The sequence below is a fragment of the Daphnia magna genome, unplaced genomic scaffold (genome assembly GCF_020631705.1).
Source record: "Daphnia magna isolate NIES unplaced genomic scaffold, ASM2063170v1.1 Dm_contigs202, whole genome shotgun sequence".
NCBI lineage: Eukaryota > Metazoa > Arthropoda > Branchiopoda > Diplostraca > Daphniidae > Daphnia > Daphnia magna.
The window spans coordinates 26,428-43,442 of NW_025533174.1; the positions used below are offsets into that span (position 1 = coordinate 26,428).

Below are 17,015 nucleotides of genomic sequence, written 5' to 3' on the forward strand. Positions count from 1 at the left end.
TCAGTCGTGAGTTTCACACGTGGTCTTGTTTGAAAGGTTGGCGATCAGGGGTTAAGGCACGCTATAAGATGGCTGTAAGCCTTTCGTCTCATTTAATGGGTTTCAGTGACGATACCGTTGCGTGTTCCGTTGCCCAAATGGATGAGATTGAAGATCTGAGTACGTGCTCAGTCTGTTTTTCAGAGTATAATAGTGATAAGCGAATCGCCAAGTTTCTCCCTTGTTTCCATACATTTTGCCTGAAGTGCCTTAGGGTAAAAATTTTACCTAATTTTCACTAAATATTGTACCTTTCAACACTTTCTTGTTTTTGTTCTGTGTTTTTATAGTCACTGTCTTCATCCACTGTTATAATAACATGTCCTCTATGTCGGAACACATTTACATGCAACAATGGTGTGGATAACCTTCCGTCCAACATATGTATGCCCTTCATATTGCCAAAATGTCCAACAAAGCTGAGAGAGCTAAACAGTTGCAAAGATCGTAAGCCTCTATTGCTTTATTCTTGCACTTGATGGATCCTAACTAATAACTCTAAATGTTTTAACAGGTTGGAATGCTGGTGCCTGTCCTGCGAGTCAGTTGCCAAATTGTCTTGCTATTTCAGCAACCCAAAACATTCTCTTGTATCCATAAGAGGTAGCACTATGAAAGAAGCTGAAGATCTTCAAAAACTGATCAAAGACATCCCTTTAAAAAAATCATTGGCTATTAAAAAGCATAAACAAGTGCAATCCCATCTGAACTCCTTAATGGAATCGTTGAAACAAGTTGAAGTTGGCCTTAAAGACCAGCTAATGAAAAATGATCTTCATTTAGCGGGAATAATGTCTTTGGATGAAAAACTTGCTTTTGCTCAAGAGAATAAAGATATGACTGTTGCAGCTGTTAGGGAAACTGTCAATAAGATTGCTTTCCAGTGCGACGAATCATTGGCAGAAGTGGCAAATATCGCCGAATATTACGAATCACAGAAAAGGATTAGAATCCTTTTGAATCTTCGAAATTCAGACAATCAAGTCATCCCAACATTTTCTTTATTCGAATATGGTTTTTACAGCAACTGGTCAACAGCAGAAAACTTGTCTACCACAGATCGAAATCTTATGCTTGTATCGCATCTGGTCTTCACAATCTTGAAGCGATGGAAGATTGCTTTGAAAGTAAAATTACCTCCGGGTTCGATGTTTACAGCAGTCAGCTTATCTTCTATCGAAAATCGACATTCTCCACCACAGCTACCAAATGTCACCGCACCCTCTACGTCTTCCAGTGTCCCGTCAACTACGATATCACCAATGGTAAATTTGAATTTGAAGGTTTATTGAGTGATTGTTCGACAACACTAAATCACTCAATAAACCTTCAAATTCAAATTTAGCATGGGGTCCAGCTCCCACGATCAGACAGCGTCCGTTTGTTCCATCGTTATTGTCGTTTGGAATTCGTGCTGCATCACGCCGAGAAAATGAAGATTCATGTTCAGATCTTCTGTGCCTTATTTTCGCTTGCCATCGCCACTAAAGTCGACTACTCGGGGTATGTATATGTCTATTTAATAGGCTTCACCTTTACTTGCCCATTCCTGTCCTTAATCAATTGAGATCTGAAACGAATCGATATATATTTTCTAAATAAGGCATATGGTAATTCGAGTAGTCCCGCAGACAGAGGAGCAGGTGAAATTTTTAAGCGCTTTGGAATCAAGCAGCTCTATCGATTTCTGGACACGCTCAGTCGCCGCTAATCGATTCACCGACATTCACGTCAGTCCCGAATCGTATGTAGCGTTAGATTTCTCAATTTTTGAAGCGTCTTAATGCAAAACAAAATTCATTGAAATATAGATACAATCGTGTTGCACGAGCTTTGCTTGAACATGGCATGAACCACAAAATTCATATTGCTAACCTGGGCGTATTGGGAAAAGAAGAACAGCAGAGCATCGCTCTTCGCCGAGCACTTGCCAGTAACAACAAGGCCATCGACGTGGAAAACTATCACACTTACGAGGAGGTGAATTGTATTTTCTAAAGTCTCCTATGCATATTCATTTGGTGTTAAGCATCAATTGGGATTCTAAATAGATCATGGCTTACTTGGCCGATTTGGCTAGCACCAACCCATTGGTATCTACATTGGTAGCAGGTACCAGTGTCGAAGGCCGTCAAATCGTTCAGGCGACCATCAGTAGCGATCGTTCTGCTAACAAACCGATTGCTTGGTTTGATTGCAACATTCACGCCAGGGAATGGATCACTGCGGCTACTTGCGTCTGGATCATCGATACGGTAGGCCTATATAATAGCTATTGTCACATGTAGTACGTTTGTATTTATCAATGGATTATTGTTTTGCGTATACGTAGATCACCAGTGGATATGGAACTGACGCCGAGGTCACTGCGCTCGTTGATCAATACGACTGGAAGTTTGTGCCTGTTGCTAATCCGGACGGCTACGCCTACAGCTGGAGCAATGTAAGGAAAGCTTTATCGTAGTAACTTTTTGGGGTTAAATGATTTAAAATTAAGAGACCGTTGACCTGTTGCTAAACATTTCCTAACCTGATGCCAACAAACAGGACAGATTGTGGCGAAAAAATCGTGCGATTAACAGTGGCTCTGCCTGCGTCGGTGTTGATCTCAATCGCAACTTCCCGTCTGGTTTTGGTGGGGAAGGATCCTCCAACCTACCTTGCTCAGAGAGTAAGCTCTACGTCATTGAATTTATCCTATACTATTTCACTATTAATTGTGTACTCCTACACTGTCCGTCGTTATAGCCCATCATGGAGTTTCAGCCTTGTCCGAGCCGGAGTCTCAGACTTTGGACGTACGTATACCCAGTTTCTTCTTCCCGTTGATCGAGCAACAAGTTCATTATTCAAATTTCAATTTTAAAGGCTCTAATTGCTGCTGATCGTGGAAGGGTCAAGGCAGCCATTTCTATGCATTCCTACTCCCAACTCTGGCTATCATCGTACTCTTATTCAAGTGCTCTGCCGGTCGAGTACCCTGAAATGGTGTAATAGAACACATCCAACCTATTTATTGAAAAGGATTTCAATCTATTTTTAAATATTCCTTCTTCCAGATGAATGCCATGAAAGCAGGCGTTGATGCACTCGTTGCTACTTATGGAACCCCTTACGAATACGGTAGCACAGGCACCGTCCTTTGTAAGTCAGACATCTGCAGCACTGAAACTAATTCCCTTTTCCGCTTTACTCTTGTTCAATTTGTAACAATTTTCGTTGCCTTAACAGACATCGCATCGGGCACTACTACGGATCATTATTATGAAAACGAAGGCGTTGTCCATTCGTACACGATTGAGCTCCGCGATAAAGGACGGTACGGATTTCAACTGCCGGCATCACAAATTGTACCGACGGCCACTAAAACCTGGAACGGAATCAAGGCGTTCATGAATGCTATTTAATTGACAAAAGGAGCAAAACTGTTGGACGGTGTTGAGTTGAACGAATGCGACATTGGAAATTGAGGCTTATGCAATAAAAGATTTAATCGGGAAATAATATACTCTGAAATCGAATGTAGCGAGTTTTGTTATTGTTATCGTTTAGACTATGAAACCAATGTGACACAAACATATAAGGCAACAGGTTACAAGAACTTTGGGCTTTCACGTGATTCGTACCCTTGGTCACGATATGAATGAGAGGGTGGGGAGTCTAATTTAATACACAGAGGAGGAAGAGTGGATAAATAGAATATGTGTTTATCGAGGACGTTGGTGCTGTCCAAGGTGGACATTGATTTGCCGTGGACTTTGTAACGCCTAATCTTCACCACTCAGTTTAAAGACATTCTGCTGTGAAAAGCCAGCTTGTCATTATTGACAGTCGCGGTTAAAAACAAACTTGCCGTTATAAAATGATGAGATTGCAGATGGTGATAACAAACGTGCAGCCGCTGATTACAACACATAACAGTCTGGTTGTATCGTATATACAGTTCCCATCTACGTATGCTTGTTAACGATCCGACTAGACGGCCAAGAAATGAAGAATTGCATCCTCCTTGTCTTCGGCTTGTTAGCCCTAGCAACGGCAGCTAAACTTAATTACACCGGGTAATATTCAACAATTATTTTGGTCGTGTAGTGGAAATCAAACAAGAAATTAGCAATGCTTGAATTTCCAGTAGTTACTAAAGTAACGTGTAGAACGTTGGCGGCCAAAGACACGAAAACAAAAATCGATTCTTTCGCAATCAATTTTGCCTTATTGTTTCCTCAAAAGAGGAATCCCATTTTAGTCTAGTTTTTTTGTGCTACATGCATCATTTCCATTTGGGACACTAAAAAGAAGTTTTCTAAAGGCACAAGGTGATTCGTGTTATTCCCGAGACTAAGGAGCAGTTGGAGTTCTTGCGTGATTGGAAATCAAGCAGTGAAATCGATTTTTGGCTGCTACCGTCTAGCGCGGGACGCTTTGCAGACATTCGCGTTAGTCCCGAATCGTAAGTTTAATGCACCGTGCATCTCTTTTTTTTTTTTTTAACTATGGTTACGTATTATTCTCATAGAATTGGATCATCTTAACATCTCAACATCTCTCAGGTACGCTCATGTTGCTGCCAGATTGGCTGACATGAAAATGAGCCATATCGTCCATATTGCTGATGTCGGAGAACTTGAACGACAAGAACAACACAACATGGCACAACGCATTGCAATCTTTAACGGTGAAAAGGCTATAGATGTCGAGAATTATCACACGTACGAAGAGGTGAGTTATAATCTAACCATTAGCAGATCTTCCTCTGACGTCCTATTACTCAACAGGTGATGGCCTATTTAGCCGAATTGGCTAACACCAACCCATTAGTTTCAACAAAGGTTGGAGGAACAAGCGAAGTAGGTCGTGATATCGTCCAAGCGATTATTAGCAGTGATCTTTCAGCAAACAAACCGCGGTCCACTTTTTCGATTGCAATATCCATGCTAGAGAGTGGATTACAGCGGCTACTTGCGTGTGGATCATCGACCAGGTATATAAAAGAAAAGCTCGTGAAAATTGTGTTTGGCTTCTCAACTGTAATAGTGGTCCTGTATAATCAAAGATAACAAGTGGATATGGTTCCGATCCGGAGATTACTTCGCTCGTTGACCAGTACGATTGGAAATTTGTTCCTATTGCCAATCCAGATGGATACGCCTATACTTGGAATACTGTATAAGCTGGAGTCACAAATCGCGTACTCAACTATTTGTAACACAAGAAACTGTTTAATTTCTATAAGGATCGCAATTGGCGGAAGAATCGTCTTGTTAACAATGGATCGACGTGCGTCAGTGTCGATGCTAACCGCAATTTTCCGATCGGTTTTGCTGGATCTGGTTCCTCCAGCGATCCCTGTTCAGGAAGTATAAATTTCACTGAATCTATTATATCAATTGATACAAATATAAAATTTTTCTATATGCCACTCTGTATAGCTTATCATGGCTTATCATGGCTTATCATAGCTTATTATAGCTTATCAAACCTGTGATCAGTTTTGATTTTAACCAATTAAATTGAATTTGTGCGTACCTGCATGGCATTCAAGTGGATTAGTAGATTAAATGTTCAAAATGATCTTTCAGTAAACTACGGTGCCATGCTGCTGTTGGTTGTTGTCTTCATAATTACTAGAACGGTCGTTGGTGGACCGATGGGCACGTCTTCTGAATACTACACGACTCCAGCATTCTACTGCACAACGACGTGTACAGCCCCAAGCTGCTAAATCGAGTCCCTGAAATACTAAATACGAGTCCCCAAATACTAATCGGCCCCAAGTTACTACACAGAGGCACTGGTGTACTAAACTACGACATACGCTACACCAAGTTATTCCAGCGAAGCCCCGAAGTACTATATGCTGCTCCCAGCTACACCCCTTACTGTTGTCTACTACACCGCAACAGAAACAAACAAGTATTACGTAGCTCCGTCTTATTACACCACAGCTGCTCCATCTTACAACACCGAGCCCAACTACTACACAACAACCTCGTCACCCCTGCATTCTACACTGAGGCCCCAAAATACTACTCGCCTCCAAGTTACTACACTGAAGCCTACACCTCATACGCCAAGCCAGACAACTACACCAATGCTACACAAAACTATGCTACTGCCTTTTATTATACCACTAAGGCCCGGAGTACTACGGTATTGAGAAGGCCGAGTACTACACCACTACCTATGCTGCTCCAGCGCACTACACTGAAGTTCCAAAGTACTATTGATGGCCCCAAAGATTTTAATTGGTGAATTGAAAAACCATTACTGAATTTTAATTTTATGTAGTTATACCATAGACATTTTTCAAGAAAAGGTAAATATTTCAGACTAATGGAATTCAATGATCAACATCAGCCATGTTCAATTGCACGATAAATAATAAGAAATTTTGGAATTTATCTTCAGGATTGCAGCCAAGGTATCGTCACAATAATTTCGCTGATGGTTTGGACTTTGAAGTTCAGTTCTTATCACTGATATTAACCAAACTTAAATCGACTAGAAAACGTAGACGCTTATCTCTCATTCTTTTAGTTTCTTTGACTAAGAAAGAAATTTCAGTAACGAGGAATGAAGAGAAGTTCGTGTATGTTCCATTACTTGTACAGTCAATTCTTTTGCGTTTTTTAGGCATTTTGCATCAAAATCGAAGGCAATGAAAATCGGAAAACCGGAGGCAATGAGCCAGCTGCCAGAGGTAAAGGCTTATCTTGGGTTTTCTGTAATTTCATTTAGAATTTTCCATGGTCAACATTGTTTTCTTTAAATTTCCTCTCCCTCAAGTTTTCATGATCTTGCCCTTTTTTTCATTCATTTCTTAATTTTGTTCGATTTTATCAGATGTACAAAGGTAATAGAAATTTAACATCTGTTTCGTATGTCTCTAGATTCCACTGGATATCATTTTATTAGATACCAAATAGCCCGGACGTTTGAAAATTGAATAAAATTTGTAATTTGGGGTGTTATATCATGAAGGCGGGGACCATGATTTAAAGCTTATGTCAGTCATCTGGAGTTAATCACGTTCACAGCAAATGTATCGGACTGAATGTATTAGAAGCTAATAAAAACCCGCTTGGTCTATGTCAACTAATTTCTCTAAAAACGAACGACCCATTTTGCAGGAGCGTGAATAATTGGCACTCAAATACACCACAAGTGATTGTCTTGTAAATAATGATGTCACTCTTTAACAAACCCGTCAACAATACCACCGAAGGTCTACCGAGAAACGAAAGGAACCTAAGTATTACTCAGCTCCCAGCTACCAAACTGAAGCCCCAAAGTACTATTGATAGCCCTGTGATTTTAATTAGCTCGTTAACAAAAAAAATGCTTCACTGTTTAATGTAAAGTTCTACAGAAGGCGTTATTGATCATCATATTTTCGCTTCAGCTTTATTTATGTTCTTGACTAGAATCACTTCCGATTTGGAATGTGGTACTAGCTCATTTGTCTATAATAAATGTTGCCGTTAATCAACTTCTAATTACGTTGTTTGTACTCCTCAACACACCAATCAATCGTTTCACATTCGCTAATCAATAAGAGTTTAGTTTTGCTAGTCTGATATTTTGAGCGAGTTATTTCAAAAGATTTAACGAAATACCTCAGCGGAGGAAATGCAGCTTCTGAACATGATATAGTGCGCGTATAAGGGAGAGCAGGGGCAACTGGAAGTTCGTATTCGTGGACAGGAGCAACTGGGTTTCCCCTGAAGGCCAGAAATTCACTTTGACCTGGGCCGCTGATGAAGCTGGATTCCAGCCCAAAGGTTATCACTTGCCCGTCGCACCCGTCCACGAATACGAACTCCCAGTTGCTCCTGTCCACGAATACGAACTTCCAGTTGCCCCTGCTCTCCCTTATACGCGCACTGGACTCGGTTATTAAAACATAAACATTTCGTAAGTGATACCTGATTGATGGGAACTGTGCAGTCCTAACTTATTGATAATCAAATAAACGGAAGGCAAAATGAACAAGTTTTTAACATTAAATGTTATACCAGATTATAATAAATTTCAATTAAAGCCTAAAACTATCCCGTATTCAGGTAGTTAGATGAGACAATTTCCTATCCAAAAACACAGAAGTAAAGAGAGTCCCGAACAAAAAGAAAAAGTTCTGAAATCATTTTTCATCCGGACCCTGAGACTTTTTTGCAGCAAAATGATTGGTGTTACATAGTGATTAAAGATTAAATGAAGCTTGTTGGAAGTAGGAAAAGGCATTGAATACTGGTTGTTCCCAAAATTTTAGGCTTACTGTTGTGATGAAAGGAACTAAAATAAAAATTAGATACAACTGGTTGAGCTATCGACCTGCCACCTAGCGGCAGAAAATTCCCGGTCTTTTAGCGTTCCATTCAGAACGGTGATTTACATCATACGAATCCTATATTTTACCATTTTTCATGAATAATATTCTTTTTAATGTTGGAATACGTAAGCAAACACACAATAGGTGGCAACACAAACGGGAGTGGTGGCAGCACAACCGGGAGTTCTCTCGGCCTTCTACCTTAACTGTGCAGTGCTCTAACTTGTCTTTTTTTTCTCTCTTCTTCCCGTCTGCTGAAACCACGCTGTCACTCGTCAACTTGTATCAAACCTTTTCGTATCAAGAAATCAGGTCTAAAGTTATTCTTCTGTGTTCCAAATCTCGTAGTATCGAGACTCTTGAGTTTTTCCTTTGTTCATCCGAGTTGATCAGACTCAGGTAATTATCTCTGTAATTCAGTCTCATGTATTGCATATTCTATGTACACATTTCGATATGCATTGAAGAGATGTACTTTGCCTGTACAGTCAATACAGAAGCCTGTGTTTATTCAAAACAGAAGCCTAGTTGAATCCTTGTCTACTTCGAACAGGTTATGGGCCCAGTGCACACCTTCCAAAGACAAGATGGCAAATTCACCAACTAGAGAAGTCAGCCATGTGATCAAATTCAACGGCAAGAACTTTCCCATCTGGAAATTTGGATGTTGGCTCAAACTTGAGCAACACGACCTCGTGCACATTGTAAATGGAAATGAAACACTTCCAGAACAGGTATACATTTTTCACAAAGCACACACTGTCTGTCATTTGAGATTATCCCTACTCGTATCAACCCAAGATAGACTTGAGGAGCATCACATGTTGCATGTTCATGGCAAGTCGTACCATCACCCATATTCACCTCCATTATCTCCCAAATGCAGCATTGAACGTGTAGCTTTTATACAATTTACAATACTGTCAATATTCATGAACCTCTTTTTCGTTCAGGAACTGAATGATGAAGGAGAAGTAATTAACTACGTGGCGATAAGCGACTGGATGAGAAAAGATGTCCTTGCACGCAATTATCTCGTTGCAACGATCGAGCCTCAACAGCAAAGAACGCTTATCAACTGCAGAACTGCTTTCGAGATGTGGACTCGTCTTTCTGCACAGCACCTTCAGAATGCTGCGGAGAATCAGCACGTGCTACAACACAGATTCTACGAGTATCGAGCCATGATGTGATGTCCCACATCACTGAAATCGAGACCCTGGCATCACAGTTGAGTGACGTGGGCGCGCCAATGACTGATATTCAGATCATGACAAAAATAATATGCACGCTCCCACCGAGCTATCGAAACTTTGCAACCATATGGGACAGTGTACCAGTAAACGAACGCACGATGTCACTCCTCACATCGCGGTTGCTGAAAGAAGAATCCAACACTTTGCGCTGGTCAAGAGGTCAACAAGACGCGGCCGATACCTCATTCTTCGCCCAGAATTATCCAAACACCTATGCACCAAGTCCGCGTGAATCAAGAGGTGGTCGAGCGAGTCGAGGCAGAGGCGATAGAGGAAGAGGCGGCCACCACCGCAATGGTTCAGCAAGATACCGGCCATACGTGAAGTGCACATATTGCAATAAAGATTGGCACACGCATGAAGAGTGCCGAAAACGAAAGCGAGATGATTTAGCCAAATCAAACGCCACCGGAGCCGCAGTGACCGATTTTCTCCCGATGAACAGAATGTCTTTGAAACAGATGTCGGATCGACCAAATCAAGACACATCAGAAGCCAATCAAGACCACAGCTTTATATCGAACTCCACCTGCTTCATAGCGCGACGCTCTCAAGATTGGTTTGCCGATTCCGGCGCGACGCAGCATATGTCCGATCAACGAGAATTCTTCAAAGAATTCACAGCCGTGGAACCCAACACGTGGTTCGTGAAGGGTATAGGCGGTGCTCAACTCCAAGTACACGGTCAAGGCAGTATTGAATTCACGGCACTTGTAGATGGAACCAAACGGACAATCAAAATCGAAACGGTCCTATTTGTGCCTAATCTTGGAGTCAATCTGCTCTCCATAGCCGCAGTAACAGAAGTCGGCGTTTCAGTACACTTCATTGAATCCAACGTGAGCTTCAATCAAAATGATACCGTCGTGATGGTCGGCGAGCGCATTGGCAGAACACTTTACCACTTGGCCATCACAGTTGACCCACCTTGTGACTGGGCATGCTTCACGACACCTGCCCCGCCATCTATCGACGTGTGGCACCAACGACTAGCGCACACAAGCACCAAAAAGATACGCAAGATGGCGTCTCTAAAAATGGTAAATGGCCTTATTCTACCCATTGATGATGTATCACGCATTCATCCCTGCACAGGCTGTATGTCAGGAAAAATGGAGCGCTCAAAATTCAAATCAGGAAGAACGAGAGCGATACAAGTTGGTCAGCTCATACATTCCGATGTATGCGGGCCTATGCACGTGGCCACGCCTCGAGGATCAAGATATTTTGTTCTTTTTTCTGATGATTTTAGTGGTTACCGAAGTGTCTTCTTTCTTAAACAGAAATCAGAAGTAGCTGACTCCTTCCGTGAGTACGTGAATCATCTGCGAACCGAGACTGGCCAAATGGTTCACACGCTGAGAGCCGACAACGGTGGAGAGTTTATAGGACATCACTTCAAAGAATGGCTATCCAACCATGGAATCAAACTAGAGACGTCGGCGCCACACACCCCAGAACAAAATGGTGTATCCGAACGAGCTAATAGAACCATAATGGAAGCTGCCCGATGCCTCATCCATGCCAAGAACGTTCCCCTGGAACTGTGGGGAGAGGCCATTGCCTGCGCCGTTTACACGCTAAACCGTGTATCCACCAAGACGGCCCCCAACACTCCATACCAAAACTGGTTTGGCACAAAGCCAGACGTCTCCAATTTAAGGATTTTTGGTTCCACTGCGTACATCCACGTACCTAAGGCAGAAAGAAGAAAACTCGACTCGAAGAGTGTCACCTGCCATTTCGTTGGTTATTGCGCCACACAAAGGCCTACCGATTCTGGGACCCAATCACAAGAAAAATCAGGATCAGTCGTGACGTAATCTTCAACGAACAAGTTTTTGACACATCAAGACAAGACCCAACATCTGATAATGATTTTGCAGCGAGACGTCTTCTTTTAGGCCCATTAGCCAGCGCACCCAAAGAAGCCATGCCAGAAAACGATGTCGATACCACGCCTTCTCCGCCGCACAACGAAAATAATCTTTCAGATCCAATCTTGCTACCAGAATCTCCTACTATTGACCTTTTTCCACCAACACCTTCTGTAGATTATCCACCTTCCATATCTACCACTCCAGAAGCCAATCCTCCGTCGCCTAATATCCATTTACAGGACGATGTCAACACCAACGCTCCGAACAGTCACGTTCGCCATTCCAAATATCCTCTTCGAATTCGTGAGCCGAAAAGACGATGGGATGAATCACTTCTTTCAGCAGCCGAATCATGTGAGCCCAAGACCTATCTTGATGCCATGACCTCACCTGATCACCTGCACTGGAAGCAAGCAATCCAGGAAGAATATGATTCCCTTTTACGCAATCAAACTTGGACTTTAAAGCCACTTCCACCCAGCCGATCTTTAATCAAATCCCGATGGGTCCTCACAATCAAGCCGGGCGTACGTGGCACTGTTCCCCGCTACAAGGCAAGACTAGTCGCCAAGGGGTATTCTCAGCGTTATGGCGTAGACTACGAAGAAACCTTCGCTCCAGTGGCAAAACAGGACACTCTTAGGTTAATTCTGTCATTCGTCGCAGTCTACGATCTTGAAATGCGGCAGCTGGACATCAAAACAGCTTTTCTCTACGGTGAACTGGAGGAGGAATTATATCTGGAGCAACCGGAAGGCTTCATTACTGCTGGACAAGAAAACATGGTATGCCACCTACACAAATGCCTGTATGGTTTAAAACAGGCATCACGCGTATGGAATCGACATTTCGATGCCTTTCTCCGCAAGTTTGGTCTCGTCCCAAGCGAATCTGATCCCTGTCTCTACCATCGCCACCACAAGGAGGAGTTCACCATGGTCATCATATGGGTGGACGATGGCCTGGTTTGTAGTAACAGCAAAAAAGCAATATCTGATATAATAAATTATCTTGCAGACCACTTCGAGATGAGATCATCTGAGGCCAACCACTTTGTAGGCCTATCAATCTTCAGAAACCGAAAAGAAAAAACGCTCTACCTGGCACAGTCGGAATACACTGAAAAAATCTTGCAACGTTTTCACATGGACGGATGCCATCCTGCTAGTCTACCAGCCACTCCTATAAAGAAGAAAATCTTAAGAAAACGACCCAAGTTCCCTTCAAAGAGGCCATTGGATCACTCATGTATTTGATGCTGTCATCGCGCCCAGACATAGCTTTTGCTTTAAATCAAGCTTCACAATTCTGTGAAAACCCACAAGCAGCACACTGGGCAGCCATTAAGAAAATCTTCTCATATCTACAAGGGACAAAAGACTACGGTCTACGCTATGGTCCCTCATTGGTCGCTCCTGTTGGTTACTCGGATTCAGATTATGCTGGAGACATCAACACCCGACAATCAACTTCAGGTTTCATCTTTCTCCTGAACGGGGGCCCAATAGCCTGGAGCAGCCGTCGTCAGCACTGTGTTGCCCTCTCCACCACTGAAGCAGAGTATGTGGCTGCATGTGAAGCAGCCAAGGAAAGTGTATGGTTGCGGCGCCTTCTACTCGAAATAATCCCTGATTGGAAACAACCACTACCTTTGCTCTGTGATAACATTTCCTCAATTGAACTCACCAGGAGCCCCAAATTCCACCAGCGGACCAAACACATCGACGTCCGTTTCCATTTTATCAGAGCCCAGCAAGAAGCAAAAGAAATCGACGTGAAGTACACTCCAACTACTGAACAGCTGGCAGATCCATTCACCAAGCCATTACCGAATCCTCGCTTCTCTATTTTACGCAAGGCGATTGGTATAGTGCCAGTCCCCGATTTATAATATTTTTCCTTTTTAGAGAGAGAGCTAACAGACCATCGGAGAAACGCTGATATTTTTTTTCATCACGAAGAAGTTCAAACATTTATTTTATTTTCCCATACAACCTTCTCTGTCTTTCTCTCCTCTTAAAAAAAAAAAAAAAAAAAAAAAAAAAAAAAAAAAAAACAACAAAAACAACAACAAAACTCTAGATTTAGCCATCGCACCTGTACGTATGTTTGAGGAGGAGTGTTGGAATACGTAAGCAAACACACAATAGGTGGCAACACAAACGGGAGTGGTGGCAGCACAACCGGGAGTTCTCTCGGCCTTCTACCTTAACTGTGCAGTGCTCTAACTTGTCTTTTTTTTCTCTCTTCTTCCCGTCTGCTGAAACCACGCTGTCACTCGTCAACTTGTATCAAACCTTTTCGTATCAAGAAATCAGGTCTAAAGTTATTCTTCTGTGTTCCAAATCTCGTAGTATCGAGACTCTTGAGTTTTTCCTTTGTTCATCCGAGTTGATCAGACTCAGGTAATTATCTCTGTAATTCAGTCTCATGTATTGCATATTCTATGTACACATTTCGATATGCATTGAAGAGATGTACTTTGCCTGTACAGTCAATACAGAAGCCTGTGTTTATTCAAAACAGAAGCCTAGTTGAATCCTTGTCTACTTCGAACATTTAAAATGTACTCAATCCTATTAAATAAATAATTCAATGAGGAAAGAATAAAGTTCATTTTTTATTTTCGTCAATTTAGTCTATCTCATTTACCAAATCCAACATAAAGGTCCAACAGATGCCAAAACGGACAGTAGCTGTTTTCCAACATCTATTTAACAGTATAAAAGACTTGATAAAACATTCTATGTTCAGTAACGGTGTTGGTTCGCTAGCACCGTTACAGTGGGATACCACAGTGTATGATAAATGATGGTTATATGGTGATGGACGTTGTCGGACCATTTGGAGATTGTCTGACGCTAATTCCAGGTCGAAAATGGCTTCAAGACTATCGTAAGGATCAATATAACCATCATTTATCATACACTGTGGTATCCCATTTAGGTGCAGAAATGTGCGAATGGTATAAGGTGGCTAGTATGGTGATGGACGTTGTCGGACCATTGGAGATTGTCTGACGCCAAATCCAGGTCGAAAATGGCTTCAAGAGGTAGCCGGAGAAATAGGACCCCGACCAATAGGACCCGGAGAAATAGGACCCCAAAAAAGGCCATGGAGAAATAGGACCTCTTTTTCTATCTTTCTTTTTAGGGTCCTATTTCTCCGGGTCCTATTCCTCCCCTCCGCCTTCGTATAGGTACGGCCTATATAGTTTTCAGCTGACAGAACAGCGTTGGCGTTGATGCACACATTGAAACAGCCACAACTTTTTTGTTTCAACTCTGATTTCTTACTACACCACGACGTACTCCGCTCCCGAGTACTACACCACCAAGGCCCTTGGCTACTACACTGAGCCTCCTAAATATTATCCAGCTCCCAGCTACAAAACTGAAGCCCCAAAGTACTATCGATAGCCCTTTAATTATAATCAGCTTGCTAACAAAAACAATGTTACAGTTTTAAATGACTCGGACTTTCAGAGTCGATAAGTCGGAACTGGAACGAATAAAGCTATGACTTACTCAACACGAGACTACAACGTTCTCAGACCCATTTTACCTCAATTTTGTAGGAGAGGTCAATAATATCGCAAAAATGCAAATAGTATGGTGTCATTGTAGGGACGACGATTGGGAACACTTGAGGTACTTCTTGGAACACTCTTCCGCGCCGTTTCTGTTCACACAAAACGCGTTCGTAGGTTTTGGATTTGTTGTGGGTATGAAAATCAACGCTCTTCAGGACACCAAAGGTTTTAAAATAAACTAAAAGAATAATCACAATAATAATAACAAAATTAAAATAAAAACTACCTCAATGAGAAAAACCGTTGCACCAAGCAATGTTGTCATGCTTTGGTTGTCTACATCTTCATGCAAGAGAATGGTTTCACCTGCGACATAGCCTGTACGGTCTAGATACAGTGTTACCGTTATAAGTCCAGATCGGCAGCAAAACCAACGAAAAACGGGCTTGGTTTTTATTGATTGTGTTGGTAGCTATCAATAAAATTTAAAAGATGGTGATTTTGAAAGATATGTTAACATATCATGTAGAAATAATTTTACTGCTGCTTTTGGGATTGTATTTAAGTCAACAATGGTTTTAACTGTAAGAGCGAGCACATATTCGTAATTTGGTTTCCATGACGGCTTCAAAACTCCCTAAAGAAAAAAGGAATTTTTTGTGGTATTTTCGAGACATTCAAAAATAATTTTTGAAAAATAAACTAACAGTGAATGGAATGTAGAAGGTTTCTCCATTTGCTTGACGTGAAGATCTCTTCAAAACTACTTTGATTGAGTATTTGACATGGCCATAGCCAAATTTTTCCAACATCTCAGTTTGAAATGAAGAGGGAATTTTTTGGAAGTACAAACACAAATGGAAATTGGTGAACTCCACTGACAAGTTCAAATGTTTCTCTGCCTGCAAGTAAAACAATTAATGTATATAACATAATAAAAATATTGAACATTGCTTGTCACTAAATATATAAATTGATACCTTCATTGGTAATTAGAGGAATAATCAGGTCTAGATAAGTTTCTTCAGCTGAATAGTAAGTCTGACTACTCAATTCTTTGAAACAAAATTTTGCACAGCCTTGACATTCCAGGTATATTCCTACCAAAGTTAAAAGTGTAACAACGAGTGAAATTTTAAAAAACATCAATTAAAACCTTTCAGTATTTTACTGCTGACATTTGAGATGTGAACTACTCCAGACACTTCCTCTCCAGGAAAATAAATTCCAACAGGATTGTCTAATTCTATAGTGAGACTTTCTATCCCCATAATGCAGCTTTGGAACCATAACTCAACTTCATTGCAAGCCAGTTTTTCACAAAGATTTCTTTACACAAACAACATATTTGTGAAAACTTCTATAACAACTACCAGTCAGCGTCCGTACCCTTTAATGGCAACAGCTGGTCGTAAGTTTTATAAATAAAAATAGAAAAGCGCCAGTTTCGGCTGCTGGATCAATAGTTTAAATACCTATGGCTGCTCCAATGACAGGAATTCATTTAACACATTTCTAAATTCTAAAATTCAGTAAATCAGTAATCTAATATCCCCGAAAACGCTAGTACAATAACATAACGTAATAGCAAGTTTTCAAAATCAAGCAGTTCCATAAGGAATTTGGTGGAGCTTAAGGTAAAAATGTTAAAATAAAGAAGTACACGTCAGCACTCGGCAGTCATAGATTTGATGGTTTAACCTGAGGTCAGGTAGAGTGCGTACAGGTATACTGTTATAATGAGGTAGTGTAGTTCTCTAGTAGTACAGTGCAACATGTTTCTCTCAAGTTAATTCAGTTTGCATACCAAGAAAATTCTAAAAAGCACATCCTCACAATCCCAAACATGTAAAGAATCTAAAAATTTACTTAAAACGAAACTTAAAGCTGAAAATATTTATGTGGCATGTGTCAAGATTTGAACCGTCACCATAGGAAATCGCCTAGACAGATGTCATGTATTATCATCTACCAGTGCG

The 17,015-nt window shown here is 41.3% G+C and overlaps 3 protein-coding genes and 1 pseudogene across 3 annotated transcripts; 3 read left to right on the plus strand and 1 right to left on the minus strand.

Moving 5' to 3' along the window:
- Nucleotides 1-6: 6 nt before the first annotated feature.
- On the plus strand, nucleotides 7-681 carry LOC123467599 (E3 ubiquitin-protein ligase SH3RF3-like). Its single transcript, XM_045167466.1, has 3 exons — nucleotides 7-254; nucleotides 330-486; nucleotides 554-681. The coding sequence occupies exons 1-3, from the start codon at nucleotides 69-71 to the stop codon at nucleotides 637-639; spliced, it is 429 nt and encodes a 142-aa protein (XP_045023401.1). The 5' UTR covers nucleotides 7-68; the 3' UTR covers nucleotides 640-681.
- LOC123467602 (carboxypeptidase A1-like) lies at nucleotides 645-3,560 on the plus strand. Its single transcript, XM_045167469.1, has 11 exons — nucleotides 645-1,304; nucleotides 1,385-1,542; nucleotides 1,643-1,783; nucleotides 1,851-2,019; nucleotides 2,091-2,294; nucleotides 2,372-2,482; nucleotides 2,587-2,710; nucleotides 2,788-2,837; nucleotides 2,908-3,027; nucleotides 3,099-3,183; nucleotides 3,271-3,560. Exons 1-11 carry the CDS (start codon nucleotides 651-653, stop codon nucleotides 3,444-3,446), a joined length of 1,992 nt encoding a protein of 663 aa, XP_045023404.1. The 5' UTR covers nucleotides 645-650; the 3' UTR covers nucleotides 3,447-3,560.
- A 388-nt stretch (nucleotides 3,561-3,948) lies between these two features.
- LOC123467595 lies at nucleotides 3,949-7,528 on the plus strand (annotated as a pseudogene).
- Nucleotides 7,529-14,111: 6,583 nt separating this feature from the next.
- Nucleotides 14,112-16,545, minus strand: LOC116935021 (arrestin domain-containing protein 17). The gene is given in 7 exon segments (XM_045167463.1): nucleotides 14,112-15,245; nucleotides 15,323-15,508; nucleotides 15,578-15,673; nucleotides 15,744-15,876; nucleotides 15,878-15,938; nucleotides 16,017-16,136; nucleotides 16,193-16,545. Coding segments are annotated over 7 exon segments (903 nt in total). The 5' UTR covers nucleotides 16,308-16,545; the 3' UTR covers nucleotides 14,112-15,053.
- Nucleotides 16,546-17,015: the final 470 nt, after the last annotated feature.